The following is a 15,251-nucleotide window of genomic DNA, read 5'->3' on the forward strand; positions in this document are numbered from 1 at the left end:
GCAGCTGGAATCTTGTCGCAGCCCTCTTCCATCAAATTGTGAAATCCTCTTATGTCCTTCGAAGGTGAGTCCATGGTCTGCGGTACAGGAGGTGAGGGTTTGGGAATCAAGCAACTGTCCCATTTGTCATTACTGGTGTGGTTGTCCGGATTTTCTCTGTCCTCCCTGTCATCTTATGATGATGAGTCATCCCTAGTGGGTGCTGCTATGGTCGATACAGGCGTCATCCTGGATGTTATTGGTGGAGGATTTGCTCTTGGTGTTATGGAAGGTGGAGCATTGGGCTGGACTTGTGGAGGGTCAAGAAACTTCTTTTGGTAGTCCTTCAGCATTGCCTGGAGGTCATGAAACAAAGACATAGGCACTTGAACTGCCCCCTCACGAGAAAGTGATTCCGCTGGTCGTGATCGCCATAATGTCTAGGCCGGTCAGAGTATCTTGCCTGGGGGTTGTAACACACCCAAAAATACTGTTCTTCTTCCTCATCCTCTTCGTCCTTTTATGTTAATTGGAGTTTGAATGTGCTATGCGTTGTCCCAAAAGGGTTGTAATCCTCCAACTCCAAGTCTAGAAGATGGCTTGGAGGAAGAGGCGATACCTTGCTGGGGGAGGTATGTTCATGGAAGAGGAAAGTCTTTTAAACTTTTAGTGTCCTTTACGGTGCCGTCGACATAGTCGAGCTGATGGACGTGTAGATAGTGACTGAGCGCCCAAGCGTCGTCAGTTTTATTCTCGTCTGCGGGGTCGTTGTCTACGTTGCTTAATGGAAGCGTTCGCGTAGCAGTTGAGGGCCTAGCTATACATGGAGAACTATGAAATCTTCGTCCACGAGATGGATGCTGACGTGGACATGAAAGGCGCCATCATTGTCAATGATGCAGTCATTGACGAGATTGTGGTAACCATCATGGTCGACGATATTGCTCTCGACAGTGAAGATACCGTCCACAGGAGTTTAAAGCAGTTTTATGCTTCGTCGTAACTGGTTCTGAACAGGGCTTTGGAGGATGAGCTCCAGTTTTTACAGATGGAGTAATGTGCTCAGGTCTGGCGGTCTCTGAGGAGATTTGTTTTGATTTCTCATTCTTTGAGCTGTCTTTGGCAGACCCATTGTGGGATTTCTTAAGGGCCTTTCTGCCTTCCTCTGACGTCCCCTGGTTATGTGATCTTTCCCTCTTGTGAGATCTCTTCTGAGATGTAGAAGAGGTGTCACTATCCCACTCAGAACATGGAGGTCTCCTTGGCTTGGCTTTCTGAAGCCACAGAAGAAGTCTCCCTTCCCTGCCCTTCAAGGTTTTAGTGGAAAAAGTGCAACATACTTTATAGTCTTTTACCTTGTGCTGAGGGTAAAGGCAGTACAGTCATTCCTTGTCTTGTGAGGATCATCCACAAGAAGCAATTTTATCCATATGTCCTGCAGGGCCTGAAGAGCCTTTTCTTGAATGACCCAGACATAGTAGAAGCAGTAGTTTCCAGAAACTGGTTTGAAGAAAATTGAGCAGAGCTCAGGGAGACTTCCTTCACACGATGAGTGGTACAAAATCTGAGGGATTCAGCCTCTTGTCGGAATATTCTAGAGGGTGCTATTTCCTGAAATTTTTGTTTTTGTTTTTAAAGGACAAAGATAGGCTATTAAAGTGATTGTGAATTGCCATTATAGCCGATGATAATGATATATACTGCCTCATTATTGTACTGTGGGACTCCCACTTCAACAAAGGGGAAAGATTCAAGCATGTAAATCTATGCAAGATCAAATAATGGACAAATAAGGCAATATGGAAGCAAAGGGCAACCCCATCATTGGCAGCACAATATTTCAACCACATAGATCACACAGTAAGATATTTGCTACTAGATTCTTTTTAAAGTTGCCCTTTTTCTTGTGTGCTCATGTCTCTATAGTCTACCATGACCACTCTAAGGCATGATGATGAAGACATTGAGTTAAATGCTGCCATTGCGCTGATGCTTCATTCCCTGGTTTTGACAGAGAATTATCATCTGAAGCAGATAATGGACTCAATATGTGCAGTAGCACAGGCATGGCACTTAGTGCTTTGTTGTGTTGCTTTTTGAGGTGATGGCAGCACCATGAACAAGAGGTTAGTCAATTGTTAATTAAATTCAAAGGTTACCTAAAGACAATGGCAATTAATAACCAGCCCCAGTCTAGTCAAAACCTGGTGTCAGGGATATGAATCTCTAGAAACGCTGAGACACTGAAAAGAGTATAGCAACACATAACTCTTTATTTACTCCGTGAGCATCCTTTTCGTGTAGGAGACCCAATTTTAGCACTTTAGACTTTATAGGGGTACTAGACGAAGCTTTGATGTCCGGCATGGAACAAATCACCCTCAACCTCAGCACTTTAAGTATCTAGGGTCTCGCAGAGCCTCGTCAACACTTCACCAGCCATCCACTTCAACAACTAACAAGTAAAAAAACAAAGACTTAATGCATATGAATGTGGAGATCATCTAAGAATTTGAATTACTCAAGCTGACAACAAAATGTATGCTGTCAAATTAAAAATTATATTTTTCTATACATCTTGAAATAAATTATATTCAGTTACCATTTTATCACTTTACAAGCATATAAACCGTCAATTCTAGGGAAAAGGTTAACAGAGTTTGAAACATTTCTAAAAATCAAGGGCCTTCTGGTTATGTAGTTGACCTGATAACTTATGCTTCACAGTTGTTTCATAGAGGAAACCACACCTCCTCTGTATTAGAAAAAGTCAATTCAAGTTGGTCATCATAATTGGAGGACAAATGGCAGCCAGACTTTTTCAGTTGTTCTTCCGATTCTACAGGGCTGACAACAAACAGTGGCTGCATGTTTAAAATTGTATACGTGTGAAAGCCTAAAAAAAAGCCACTGCTTGTGAATCTGCAAGGTGGCACAAGGTTCACACAATCAGCCTTTTAGTGCTATTTCCCCGTATGGAAGGGGGGGAAGAGGACAACATGGCACAGGAAAAACATACAAAATAGTTACAGGCACGAGTCTTTCACACACTCTATAAAACATCATTCACATAAAAATGTTGGTTTTAAACTCACAAAGATGATAAAAATTTGTTTTCCTGTTGAAAGATTTCTGTCCATACATCTTGGTGTGACACAGAAAACAAATGTCAAAAAAGGGCTGGAAAAGGATGGCTTATCACAAAAGAAAACTAAAATGGAAACGACATATGCCATGCCCAAGGGCAGAATGGATCCTGCCATTCCCTGCAACGAGGAGCGCATGTTCCAACCACATTGTAGTAGCCCCTCAGTGTCCCGAGATGGTTTTCTGTTTGGAAGGCGAAGGGTGGGGAGAGGGGAACCTCTCCGATGAAGACGAGCTGCTCAGCGTGGTCTGAAGGTAAACCGTCTTATGAAAGAGCTTGTTGCTGAGGAACACGACCAGGGAGAACAGTCGAAGCTGGAAGTGGCTGTAAACACAGGAATATTAAATTTTTCGTAAATATAACATGCAAAAAATGTTTAAGCTATTTGACCGGCATGTCACAAGGACTTCTTGCAAAACAGCTATTGAAATAATCAGGGGATACTTGCGAATCAATTAAAGACTGGGCCAGATATCTTTACAGAACACAATTTCATGTGTGTAAACATAAACAGTATAGAGTTAAGAGTGATAATTTCAGAGACGGCATACTTCAATAAGTCAAATTTCAAAAGTTGCAGTCACCTTGGGGTCATAGTAGTATCACTGATCATTGAATTAAACTTCTGAATCATTCGTTGTCAACCAAAATCCATGTTACCTTGTAACACACTACTTCCATAGTCCACCGTTTTCTTTTGATGTGACAAAAATGGATCCAGCCACAGCCTGTATACTGTTCGAATGATCAAGCTGACAAAATGAAGCTCAGCACGATTAGGTCTTTAGATTGTAGTATCATTCTAAACATTAATTTGGAAACTCAGACTAGAAAGTGGATCTTTCCCAATGATAATTTACATATGTAGACAAAATATCTCTGGAGTGGATGAGTACAGAATAGAGCAACCCCGTATTGCAGAGCAAAACCTTTGTACACAATAATAATCAAAACAAGCATTCACCAGACGTAATTTATTTTTGAGTCTGCTTTCAAAGTGCCTAGTTACATTGGTTTCTTTTTCACCGAGCCATAACAGATTATTCTGAAACAAACAGTCTGTTAACAGTTAAAAATAATAAATCTGGATTATAACGGAAAGTTGGAAAAATACAATCAGAGTTTTATAGTAATGGTTCACAAGAGTCGTCGGTCAGCGTACAACTCTGTGATATTTAAGTTCCAAGAACAGCGGCCAAAATGTAATTTGTAGGGACAATTATACAAAAAATGGGTTAATGTCACTGGTCAATGCTCACAATCCAATTGCTTATTAGTCCACTTGGAAATTTGTCGACTCATCAATTAAGGCTCGTAGGTTATGAAGACAATAAAAATATCAAGAGCGTTTTCTGAGAATTAAGGAGCTGTTAGACTTGGCATCTTTTGCTGTGTTTCCCCTGAGTTTTTGCTTTCTGCCCTCCAGGTTTTCACTCCATTTTTGCTGGCGTAGTGTTTCTGCGCACTTTTGGCACTGCTGATCAGTGGTAAAGTGCAAGTGCTCTTGTGGTAAAGTATGTTATGGATTGGCGTTTCCATTATTGGCTGCTTGGTTTTCTTGTCAGCCCCTAGTAAAGTGCACTGAGTGTGCCAGGGTCTGGGAATCAAACACTACACGTGGGCCTGCAGCACGGATTGTGCCACCCACGTGAGTAGCCCGGAAAAGGTACCTCAGACATGTCATTGCAGAATCTGCGCGTAGTTTGTAACCGACATGTCGACTTGGCCCATGCACACACTGGCCAGTCCCTAACCTTCCCTTTTCTTACATGTCAGGCACCCCTAAGGTAGGGCCAAGCTACACCTGTGGGTAGGGTGCAGTGAATGTGAAAGGTAGAACATGCCCTGGTGTGTGTGTGGCATGTCCTGATAGTGAATTACAGCCTATTTTGTTTTACACTATTGCATGGATACCTGTTCCCCATAGGACAGAATGGGAAGTTTGTTTATGACATCTTATAAACATAACTGGCCCTGGGAACTAGGTGGGAAATTAACATTTAGTATGCCTGAACTCAGAATCTAAAGATGCATCTTTTACTAAAGGTGATTTTTACATTCTGTGTTTGAAAATACCACTTTTAGGAAGTAGATATTTTCTTGCTCAGTCATCCCGTGTGCCTCTGCTGGAATGTGGATTGCCTGTCTGGGTTCTGGACGACAGATGGCTAGGAAGCAAGGGTGGCTCCAAATAGTCTAGGTAGGTCAGGAAAGGACTGAATAGACCTGGGCTGCGATGGGGAAAGAGGGAGGAGATTTCCTTGCACCTCAAAGAGCCTGGTCTGCCTCGGACAATGCCGTCTCCACCCCCTGCCGGGAAATCACACCAGAGAAGGCAGAACTGGCTCTGGCTGGGCACAGACACCCTCTGCCTAGAGGATCAAAGGATTTTTGGATACAGATACTGGGCCCCAGACCTATGAACTTTAGAACTCTTTTGGATCAAGAAGACTGCCAAGAAGAAGAGCTGGAGAAGCTGTAAGGAGGGACTACCACTTTTCTTTGTGCTTTGCTGTGTTGGCCTACAGTGGTTGCTTCGGTCTTGTGCAGTGAAAGGACTGGACTGAACATTGTGTAATCTACTTTTCTGAGTTTCTCCAAGGGCTTAAGGTAGAGCTTCCCCCTGTTCAAGAAGTCTCAGGAACAGCAAAGACTTCAAGCTCTTCTGCCTTCAGCACTGGGGACTGTGTGTTTTGTGCTGCGACAGAAGAAAAGCAACCCTACGACACAGCTGCTGACTCCGTGTCCTGAAGGCACCGCAGCTCCGCAACCCTGGTCTCATTGACGACGCCTGCTGAAGCCGCCACCGAACCTCTGCTCGCACTGCGACCTGTGGGTACCGCCTCGCTTCACGCCGAAGCCTGGGCACCGCAGAGAGCACCGCCACGACGCTGCACCACGACCATGGTCTCACCGATGACGCCTGCTGACCCTGCCACTGAGCCGTTGCAAGCACCGTGACCTGTGGGCACCGCCTCGCTTCACGCCGCCACCGCCTTGGCTCCCCCGCCAGACGCTGAAATCAACATCAAGGAACTGTTTTTAAAGCGTATTTTGATAAATGTAGATTTTTAAGTACTGCATTGTGGATTCTTATCGTTTTTGGTCTTGTATATAAAAATATTGGCTGTTTTTCTAAACTGGTGTGGAGTCCTTTGTAGTGCTTACACTGTATGACTGTCTGTTCTGTGCAAATGCTTTACACAGTGCCTCTAAGATAAGCCTGACTGCCCGTGCCAAGCTACCAAGGGGGTGAGCAGGGTTTATTTTAGGAGTGCATCCCCCTTATCCTGACTAGGAAGAAGGGTCCCTACTTGGACAAAGGTGCAAGCCCTTGCCAACTATAGATCCCCATTTCTAACAGGAACAATGTGTCCTTTGTCGTCTAGTTGTAAGAAAATATTTTGAAGGAGCCTGTTAACGCAATGCTATAGCGAATATATTGAAAAATAAATCCCAGAGTACAATTGTATGTTGAAACATTTGTCAACCATAGAGTAGTAAAGTAGTAAAATGTATGATTCATGCACACTCTATGCTATTATACAATTTTAATAATTATCGGTTGTGTATAGTCAAGTGTCTGCGGAAGAAAGCAGAACCACTCATGAAAATTTAACAAAAAATGCCTCCTTCGGAAACTGTCAGAAACCTAGTGGTCCTCCCTTCCACTCCTATAAGAACCTAACTTGCAAATATGTTCATTCTGATAAATATATGCCCAACTTTGCCCTGCTATACCTGCGGTCTTTGCAGACCCATATCTGCTTTTCCATGATTCATGCATCTGGGGTGCCATCATTTTGAGGTGTTACACTTCTTTCATAATCTCGGAAAAGGAAGCCAGTCATCTTAGATGGGACCATATATAAAAAGGATCAAGTACATCAGACTGTCAATTCTTGTGAAACCTGAGTGTGAGATATTTGCCTCTCCAGTGAAAAATCCGACTTTCACTGCACTTCTCATGCCTTTCAGAGGCTGCAGCTACCAGTCTGCAAATAATCAGAGGCTTGCTTTTAAGTATATAGCAGAGAGTTCTAAGGCAGGCCCTGGCAACGTTAAATGCTACTGACAAGAACAAGTTACAACAATACTTACATAGTGTTTAACCTAGGTTATTCTGACTGTGTACACCTCACATTATTCTCTGAGTCAACACTCTTCCCTTGCATGCACCTACTTCAGAGACATGCTGTGACAAATAACAGTATTTGTCCAACTAATAATTAACAGAGCAGCTTTCGTTACAGGTGTGAAGAAATAACTTGTTGCAATCTATGATCACAATTTTAAACTATGAACTAAGACTAAGAATAAAAGCCATTCTGACACAGATTTATGTAAAAAGGTTAAGGACCATGTCATAATCCTAAGAGACCTGTCAATCAATCAATCAAAATCTTTATTCGATACCTTTAAAAACAGATCATAAAAGCACAATTTCAGTCAAGCACCCTGCAAAATTAACAAATACCGAAACATTTAAAATCATGCTATACTTTGTATGGCCCATGAACCGAGACAACTCGATTATATACATGTAATTCTTGCTTACGGCAAATATTCCATTAAACCACTTCGGACCTTTCTCTTTTTTATGCAGTCCCACAGAAAAGTAGCTACTGAGAATCACGTAAAGGGGTCAGGCAGAGATTTTAAAAAGTAAAGTGTCACTCTATATTGACTGAAATTGTGGCGCCTTAAAGCACAAGTTACTTAAGTTCGGTAACAATATATATCTGTAAGAAACACTAGTTATAGATTCCTTACCTTAGAATTACCCCTAGGCGTCAGACTGGATCCGTAACGTTTTTTTGTCGGCAGTACCTCTGCACGTCAGAAGGTGGCGTTGGTCGATTCCATGTCCGTCGTCGTGGTTGCAGGAATGACGTTGCGGCAGCTACTTGGACGCTGATCTCGCGCCCTGACGTCAGTAGTGTGCACGACGTTACACGCAAGAAACGCCGAGCCACGCAAGGAACTGACCACTGGTGCGCAAAACTAGGGCCTTTTCAGCCAGAGCGTAACAATCCCTAATACACAATATCACCCATCGAAAAGTGGTGCATGTGTGTTCCGCCGTACCCTTCTTTGCGCCCACGTAGCCAACAAAAAGGTGATCATCCACCCGAACTGTTTTGTGCAATCCAGATAGAAGGAGAGCACACATTTTGGGTCCAAGACGGTGGAGCCTCTCTTCCTCATTCGAAGGATGCGGAGGCGGAAAGACGGTGGGCAAAGTAATAGTCTGCCCGTCGGTGGACAAAGTAATAGTCAGCCCGATGTGGAAAGCGGTGACCACCTTAGAAGGAAGGATGGACGGGTCCAGAGAACCACCATATCCAAATGAACAGACAGAAAAGGAGGTTCCGAAGAAAGGGCCTGGAGCTCACTCACCCTTCTAGCAGAAGTGATGGCTACCAGGAAAGCAGACTTAAGAGTAAAGAGACATAAGGGACAGTTATGAAGCGGCTCAAAGGGAGCGCACATTAAATAAGTTAGAACAATATTCAAGTCCCACTGAGGCATAACGAAGGGGATTGGAAGATAAAGATGTGTTAAGCCTTTTAAGAAATGGTTAACTACCGGGGACTTGAAAAGAGAAGGCTGCTCTGGCAGCCGAAGGAAGGCAGAGATGGCTGAAAGATTACCCTTGACAGCGCCCAGAGCAGAGCCCTGCTGGGCTAATGAGAGAAGGAACAAGAGAACTTCAGAAAGAGGGACAGAAAGGGAATCCACAGCCTTTGCTGTGCACCATGCCACAAATTTGTTCCACCAGCAGGCGTATACTGTCTTAGTGGAGGGACACCTGGCTGGCAAGATTATGTCACAAAGTTCGGGAGGCAGGTTGAAAGACGTCAACTGCCGCCGCTCTATCTCCGCGCAAGGAGGTGGAGACTGGACAGGTTTGGGTGGAGGACCGGATCCTGCTGCTGCCACAGAAGATCATCCTGAAGAGGCAGTCTGATCAGAGGATCGATGGCCATGTTGAGCAGCTCGGGATACCAGACTCTACGTGCCCAATCTGGAGCCACAAGAATGACTTGGGCCTGGTTGCGCCTGATCTTCAGCACTCTGGGCAGAAGTGGTATAGGCGGAAAGGCCTACAACTACGGCCACCTCCATTAGTGACGAAATGCGGCGCCTAGGGAGTGCCGCCTTGGAAATTCCAATGCACAGAATTGCGGACATTGTGCGTTCTCTTCAGTGGCGAATAGATCTAACCAAGGCTCTCTCCACTGTCGAAACAGACCTTGCAACACCTCCAAGTAAAGACTTCATTTGTGATCCATCATGCACCTGCGGCTGAGTTCGTACGCCCTGGCTTTCAGAGAACCTGCCAGGTGTTGAACCACCAGGGAAATGCCCTGATGTTCCAGCCATGTCCAGAGGCGGAGGGCCTCTTGACATAGGGTCCACGACCCCAGCCCACCTTGTTTGTTGCAGTACAACATGGCGGTGGCGTTGTCCGTGAACACCTGCACTGCTTTTCCCCTGACAGAGGGAAGGAATGCTTTTAGTGCAAGACTAATTGCCTGGAGCTCCAGAAGTTTGATGTGGAGCCCGGACTCCGCCGGAGACCAGATGCCTCAGATCTCCGCCTCTCTCATGCGGCCGCCCCATCCCAGAAAGGATGCGTCCATCACCACAGTGTGGTCTGGTTGAGGGAGGGAGCGAGATATACCAATGACCCAATCCTGGTTCATGAGCCACCACTACAGTTGCCGTGCAGTGCCCTCCGAGATCTGGATGCAATCGGACAGATTCCCCATATGCTGCGCCCACTGGAACTTCAGGTCCCACTGCAGAGCCTGCATATGCCACCTGGCATGATCAGCCAGCAGGATGCAGGAGGACATGAGGCCCAGCAGCCTCAGAGTCATTCTGACCGAAACCCAGGATAGAGGCTGAAAGATCGGAATCATAGCCCGAATATCCTGTACTCGCTGTTCGGGAGGATAGACCTGGAACCGCGTAGGGTCCAGAACCGCTCCGATGAAGAGGAGCTTCCGAGAGGGAATCAGGTGCGACTTCGGCACATTGATGGAGAACCCAAGCGAATGCAGGAGGTCGGCCGTAGTCTGAAGGTGGGAGATGACTGCCTGGGGCAAACCTGCCTTCAACAGCCAATCGCCGAGATAGGGGAAGACTGAAACCCCTGATCTGTGCAGTTGAGCTGCGACCACCGCCATCACTTTCGTGAACACCCAAGGGGCGCTGGTAAGGTCAAAGGGGAGCACGGTAAACTGAAAGTGCTTGTGGCCTACCGTGAACCGTAGGTAACACCGGTGGGCTGGCAGGACGGGAATGTGAAAATAAGTGTCCTGCAAGTCCTACCATCCAGTCTTCTGTGTCGAGGGCAGACAAGACCTGAGCGAGCATCAACATCTTGAAGTGATTGACGTTCCTGAGGTCAAAATAGGACGAAGGGCCTTGTCCTTATTGGGGACCAGAAAGTAGTGGGAGTAACAACCACGACCTACTTCTGGGACAGGAACGCGCTTGATGGCTCCCTTGGCCAAGAGAGCCGTAACTTCCTGCTGGAGAAGGGCCAGGTGATCCTCCGACATGCGGTGGTATCTCGGTGGCTTGGCTGGAGGGGTAGTCTTGAAGGGGAGGGAGTAGCCCCTTCGGACTATTTGCAAAACCCACCTGTCCAACGTGATGGTGTGCCAGTGGGAGAGGTGATGGCGAATCCTGCCGCCCACTGGCGTTTGATGGGTCCGACTAGGAGGGTTTGGAGGCTGTTGCAGAAGGGGGGTTGGTTGGCTGGCCCGTCTGCTGGCCCCCTGAACCACGGCGTTGGTTCACACGTCCCCGGCTGCGCGAAGGTTGGGTAACTTGCTGCAGCCTGTGTCCCTGGGTGGGACGTAGTGGGGCACCCCTTCCGTAGCCACGAAAGGGCGAAAAGCAGACTGTGCTGGACGGGTGGAGAGGCCCAAGGACTTGGCCGTAGCCCGTGAGTCCTTGAAGCAATCTAGGGCGTTGTCCACTTTGTCACCAAAAAGGCGCCGCCCATCAAAGGGCATGTCCATCAATGTGTTCTGGACATCCACTGAAAAGCCAGTGGACCTCATCCAGGTGTAGCAATGAAGCACTAGAGACGCTGAAATGGTCCTGTCCAGAGAGTCAGCGGTGTCCAGCCCACAACATATCGTAAACTTTGCTGCATCCCTCCCGGCGGCAACAGCCTGGGAGAGCACTGCCCGGGCCTCCTCTGGACACTGAGGTAACACATGCAGCACCGTATCCCACACTGAGTGGGAATAACGGCCCAAGAGACATGCAGTGTTTACGGACCACAGTCCTAAGCTGGCGAAAGAGAACATTTTCTTGCCAAGGCGGTCCAGCTTCTTGGATTCCCTTTCCAGTGGAGCGGTAGGGAAGGCACTCTTGGAAGGGGATTTTCGAACTACCAAGCTCTCCGGGGTGGGATGTTGGGAGACGAAAGAGGGGTCGCCCGGAGTCGGGCGGTGGCATCGGACAAGCATCTTGTCCATGGGAGTCCTGGTGCTGGGCCTGGACCACTTGCCCAAAAGGACGTCTGTGAGGGCCTCATTAAACAGCAGCATAAGCTCCGAAGAGCTCACAGCCAGTTGAAGCACCTCAGTCAGGAGGTTAGTCCTGACCAGTAAAACACAAACAATTGAAGAAGGGTCTGAGGGAAATTTAAAGACCTGCCCATTTCGTATCCCCCTAACTGTAATCCTAAGGACAAATTACATTAGAGTTTTTCGCCTATTGATCCTTTTACCCCTTGTTTTTAACTCACACATCTTTTGATTTTTGCACTGCACTCGATCCCATCTTTATCATTTGTTCATGGGTACCTTAGCGATTGATGGTGCGACCCAATTGAGTAAGGGCGATGGATGGGTCTCATTGATCAAGAGACATGCCACCCCATTTTTGGATGACCAAATGAGAACACTTGATCTACATACCTATTTGATGGGAATCCAACACATCTCTGTACGGGTCTTACCAACAATCTCAGTAGGTCCTTCGACAGGTTTGTCCTGGCACACATTCTGATATAGAGACTTATATAGCTCTATCAGCGCCTAATTCACTTATGTAGGAGTTTTGCAGCAGCTCGGAGTACTTGAAGCTCTGTTATAGACCCCCGGTTCTTTTGTTGTTAGGGTTAGTCCTGACCGCCACCGTAGGAATCTTGAGGTTGAGAGCCTTGGTCACCCTACGCAACACCACTGTGTATGACGCTCCCTCCTCTGTAGCCACGGTAGGAGGAGACAACAAGCCAAGGTCAGGTCAGGAGAGGTGTCCAAACCACTGGCATCCCCTAGTTCCTCTCTCCAGTCCGGTTCACTGGACAGTTAAAGGGTCACCTGACCCCTCCCAGTCCTCCTCCTCCTCATCTGGGTGCCATTGTGGTTGAAAAGGGTACCCAGGAGTGAACAGGGGCACAAAAACCCCTCCTGGCGCTGGATCCGGCGTTGGACGATGCCGATCCGGCTCAGTGTCCACATCAGGATGGAGGCCGGGGTCGATGTCGGCTGAGGGGCTGACCGGCGTCGAGCGTGGTAGTGGTGCCATCCGAATCGGTACTGGTGGAGGCGTAACTAGGTCAACCAGCGCCGATCCAGATCTGGATCCAAGGGGTGCCTGTGGCGCCGGGTTTGGAGCTACCGGCAGCGAACGCCCAGGCCCCCCAACCGAGTCTGCGGGGCCCGAAGTTTCGCCGGCTGGGTCGGTCTGCCGGCTGGGCCGGTCTGCCCAAAGATGGCATGCATCATCTTGTAGAACGTACGAAGCTGGGCGGGAGTTGCTCCGGGTCCCAGAAAGGGAGGGAAACTCAGAGTCGACTCTTCAGGCTCCGCTCGCGGAGCTGTGGGAGAGGCACCACCTGCGTGCCTTGTCGGATCGGCCAACTGACAAGGAGAAGTCGAAGAGTGATGATGCTTCTTCGACATCTTCTTATGCTTCCACTTACCTCACCCAGAGTGCGAAGACTTCGATGATTTTGAATCGGAATGGTGGTGGCTCCGCGACCGGTCCCTTGACCTGCCTCTCGACCGGGACCTCGAACAGTGCAGAGCCGAGTGCCGGTGTTTAAGCAGCTTTCGGGACCGCTCCAGCAAAGCCTTCGGCGCCATCAACTGGCAGTCGGAGCACGACTTTGGGTCGTGGTCGCGAACTAGGCAAAAAAGACACAAACGGTGCGGATCCGTCACCGACATCATGCGATGACAGGAATTACAGGCCTTGAAACCGGGCATCCCTTGTGCACCTTTTCGGAGTCGAAGACTTGAAAAAAGAAGTAGAGAAAAAGTTAGTCAAAAAATGACTGCGCTACCGCTCTTTTGGGATCTGCGCTGGTTGGCGTGGAAAAAGAAAGAACTGAGAGCGGCGTCTAAGTAGCTGCTGCAACATCATCCTGGCGACCACGACGCCGAATGGGGAGCTGACCGACGCCACCTTCCGACGCGCGGAGGTACCACTGACGGAAAAACTTTCCGGATACAGTCTGATGCTTGGGGGGAATTCTAAGGTAAGGAAACTATAACTAACATGTTTCTTTCAGATATTTGATGAATAAATGCTTCTCTTTCTGTTTGTAGATCCGATTGAGAGGAATGATTATCTCAAGGGCACAGACTTAAATCTGAGCATTTAAATTTTCTCTCAGGATGCCCCAACATCGAAAGAATAAGATCCAGGCGGATCGCAGTAGTATATATCTATACTGCGCTATTGTGGTGCTGGCTAGGTAGGAATATCCTTCCTCTATTCTAGGGGGGATCGGATTATAAGCAAGGGCCACCTTTTGGCCATAATTCATTTCCCTACAGACATGGTTGGCCCTCCGCATATATGTCTCAAATTATGTTTTCAGATCCTCCTGCAAGCTGTTTGGTCCCTACATAGTTCCCCCAGTCCAATTGCACTTAATTCGGTCTCGTACGTAAGCCACCCTATATTATAGTAGTCCATCTACAGGCAGTCTTCAATTATACTTTGTGTGAGGCTGACAGTAGTTCTGTGCCATATAGAGAACCATAAAAGAATTGGTGCAAATCTAATGGTGTCTACCATGTATGGTAACCCTAATTTGAGATGTAAAATATAGTTAGAGAAGGAAGGGGGTATAGATGCCCAAGTTTAAAAAAAAAAGAAATGTCTTCCAATATTTGGAGTTGGCCAATGTGCGCCATACCCCAAACTCCCGCCCCATAATTTGCTCCAGTCTTAGTCTTGGCTTTGGCCTGATAGATTTTTTTGATAGGGTCCAAGGGGCAGGCGCCTAGCTTTTCTGGCAAAAACCTAAATAGCTTGCAAACTTCTTTCCATACCTAATGTCCTAGTGCTACCAGGTGTACCCATGATTGTTTTTTATCAAATAAAACTCCCATGTATGGGAAAGACTCTACCATTTCTATTTTACTAAAGTCCAAATGAAAATGGGGGGGATTTTGCACCTCTACCTGTTCCAGCTATAATGATAAAAATATTTTGCTTCATTCACATTAAGGTCCAGCGAGGTCATGAATGATGCATTTGACGTTATAAAACTTTGGAGAGCTACCCCCGTTCCTGCGATTAACACTGCATCATCAGCATAAGCTAATATTGGTGGGGGCAAGGGAGTGGGGGGGTATTGTCGAACTTGGGCACATCCAGAGATGAGCTCGAAAGGACTGCCTCCACCCAGTTTGTGTAGATGGAGAAAAGAAATGGGGCGAGGACACATCCCTGCCTGACTCCTCCAGCGATTTTAAATGAACGGGTTAATTCCCCATTGGTGCCATAACGGATGCAAGCTGTGGCATTGGTGCATAGTTGGTGAATAAAATTAATTATGGGGGGATCAATCTCCATCCCCTCTATCAGAAGCCAAAGCTTCTGATGGATCACACAATCAAATACTGCTGTGAGGTCCATGAAGGCCATATAGATCTTCCCGCCTTCTGCTTTTGTTTATTTATCTATACAAAGTGAAAGATTTAGGCATTAGTCTATAGTGCTCCACCTCTGGAAACCATATTGTGCCTGCATCAAGATGATGTCATCTTGGGCCCACACTTCAAACCTAAATAGGAGGAGCCGACCCATAAGTTTGGCAGTTGTATCCAGTTGGGAGATGGACCTACAGTTCTTT

General features: G+C 47.0%; 1 protein-coding gene across 1 annotated transcript in view; it reads right to left on the bottom strand.

The window, feature by feature from the left end:
• Positions 1-2,232: 2,232 nt before the first annotated feature.
• Positions 2,233-15,251, bottom strand: part of EI24 (EI24 autophagy associated transmembrane protein) — a 314,169-nt gene continuing 301,150 nt past the window's right edge. The window contains exon 11 of the mRNA XM_086957152.1: positions 2,233-3,451. Within this exon, the coding sequence (XP_086813278.1) occupies positions 3,289-3,451 (163 nt within the window). The 3' untranslated portion in view covers positions 2,233-3,288. The remainder of the gene's footprint in view (positions 3,452-15,251) is intronic.

This window comes from Lissotriton vulgaris, chromosome 2_1 (assembly GCF_964263255.1).
Source record: "Lissotriton vulgaris chromosome 2_1, aLisVul1.2, whole genome shotgun sequence".
Taxonomy (NCBI): domain Eukaryota; kingdom Metazoa; phylum Chordata; class Amphibia; order Caudata; family Salamandridae; genus Lissotriton; species Lissotriton vulgaris.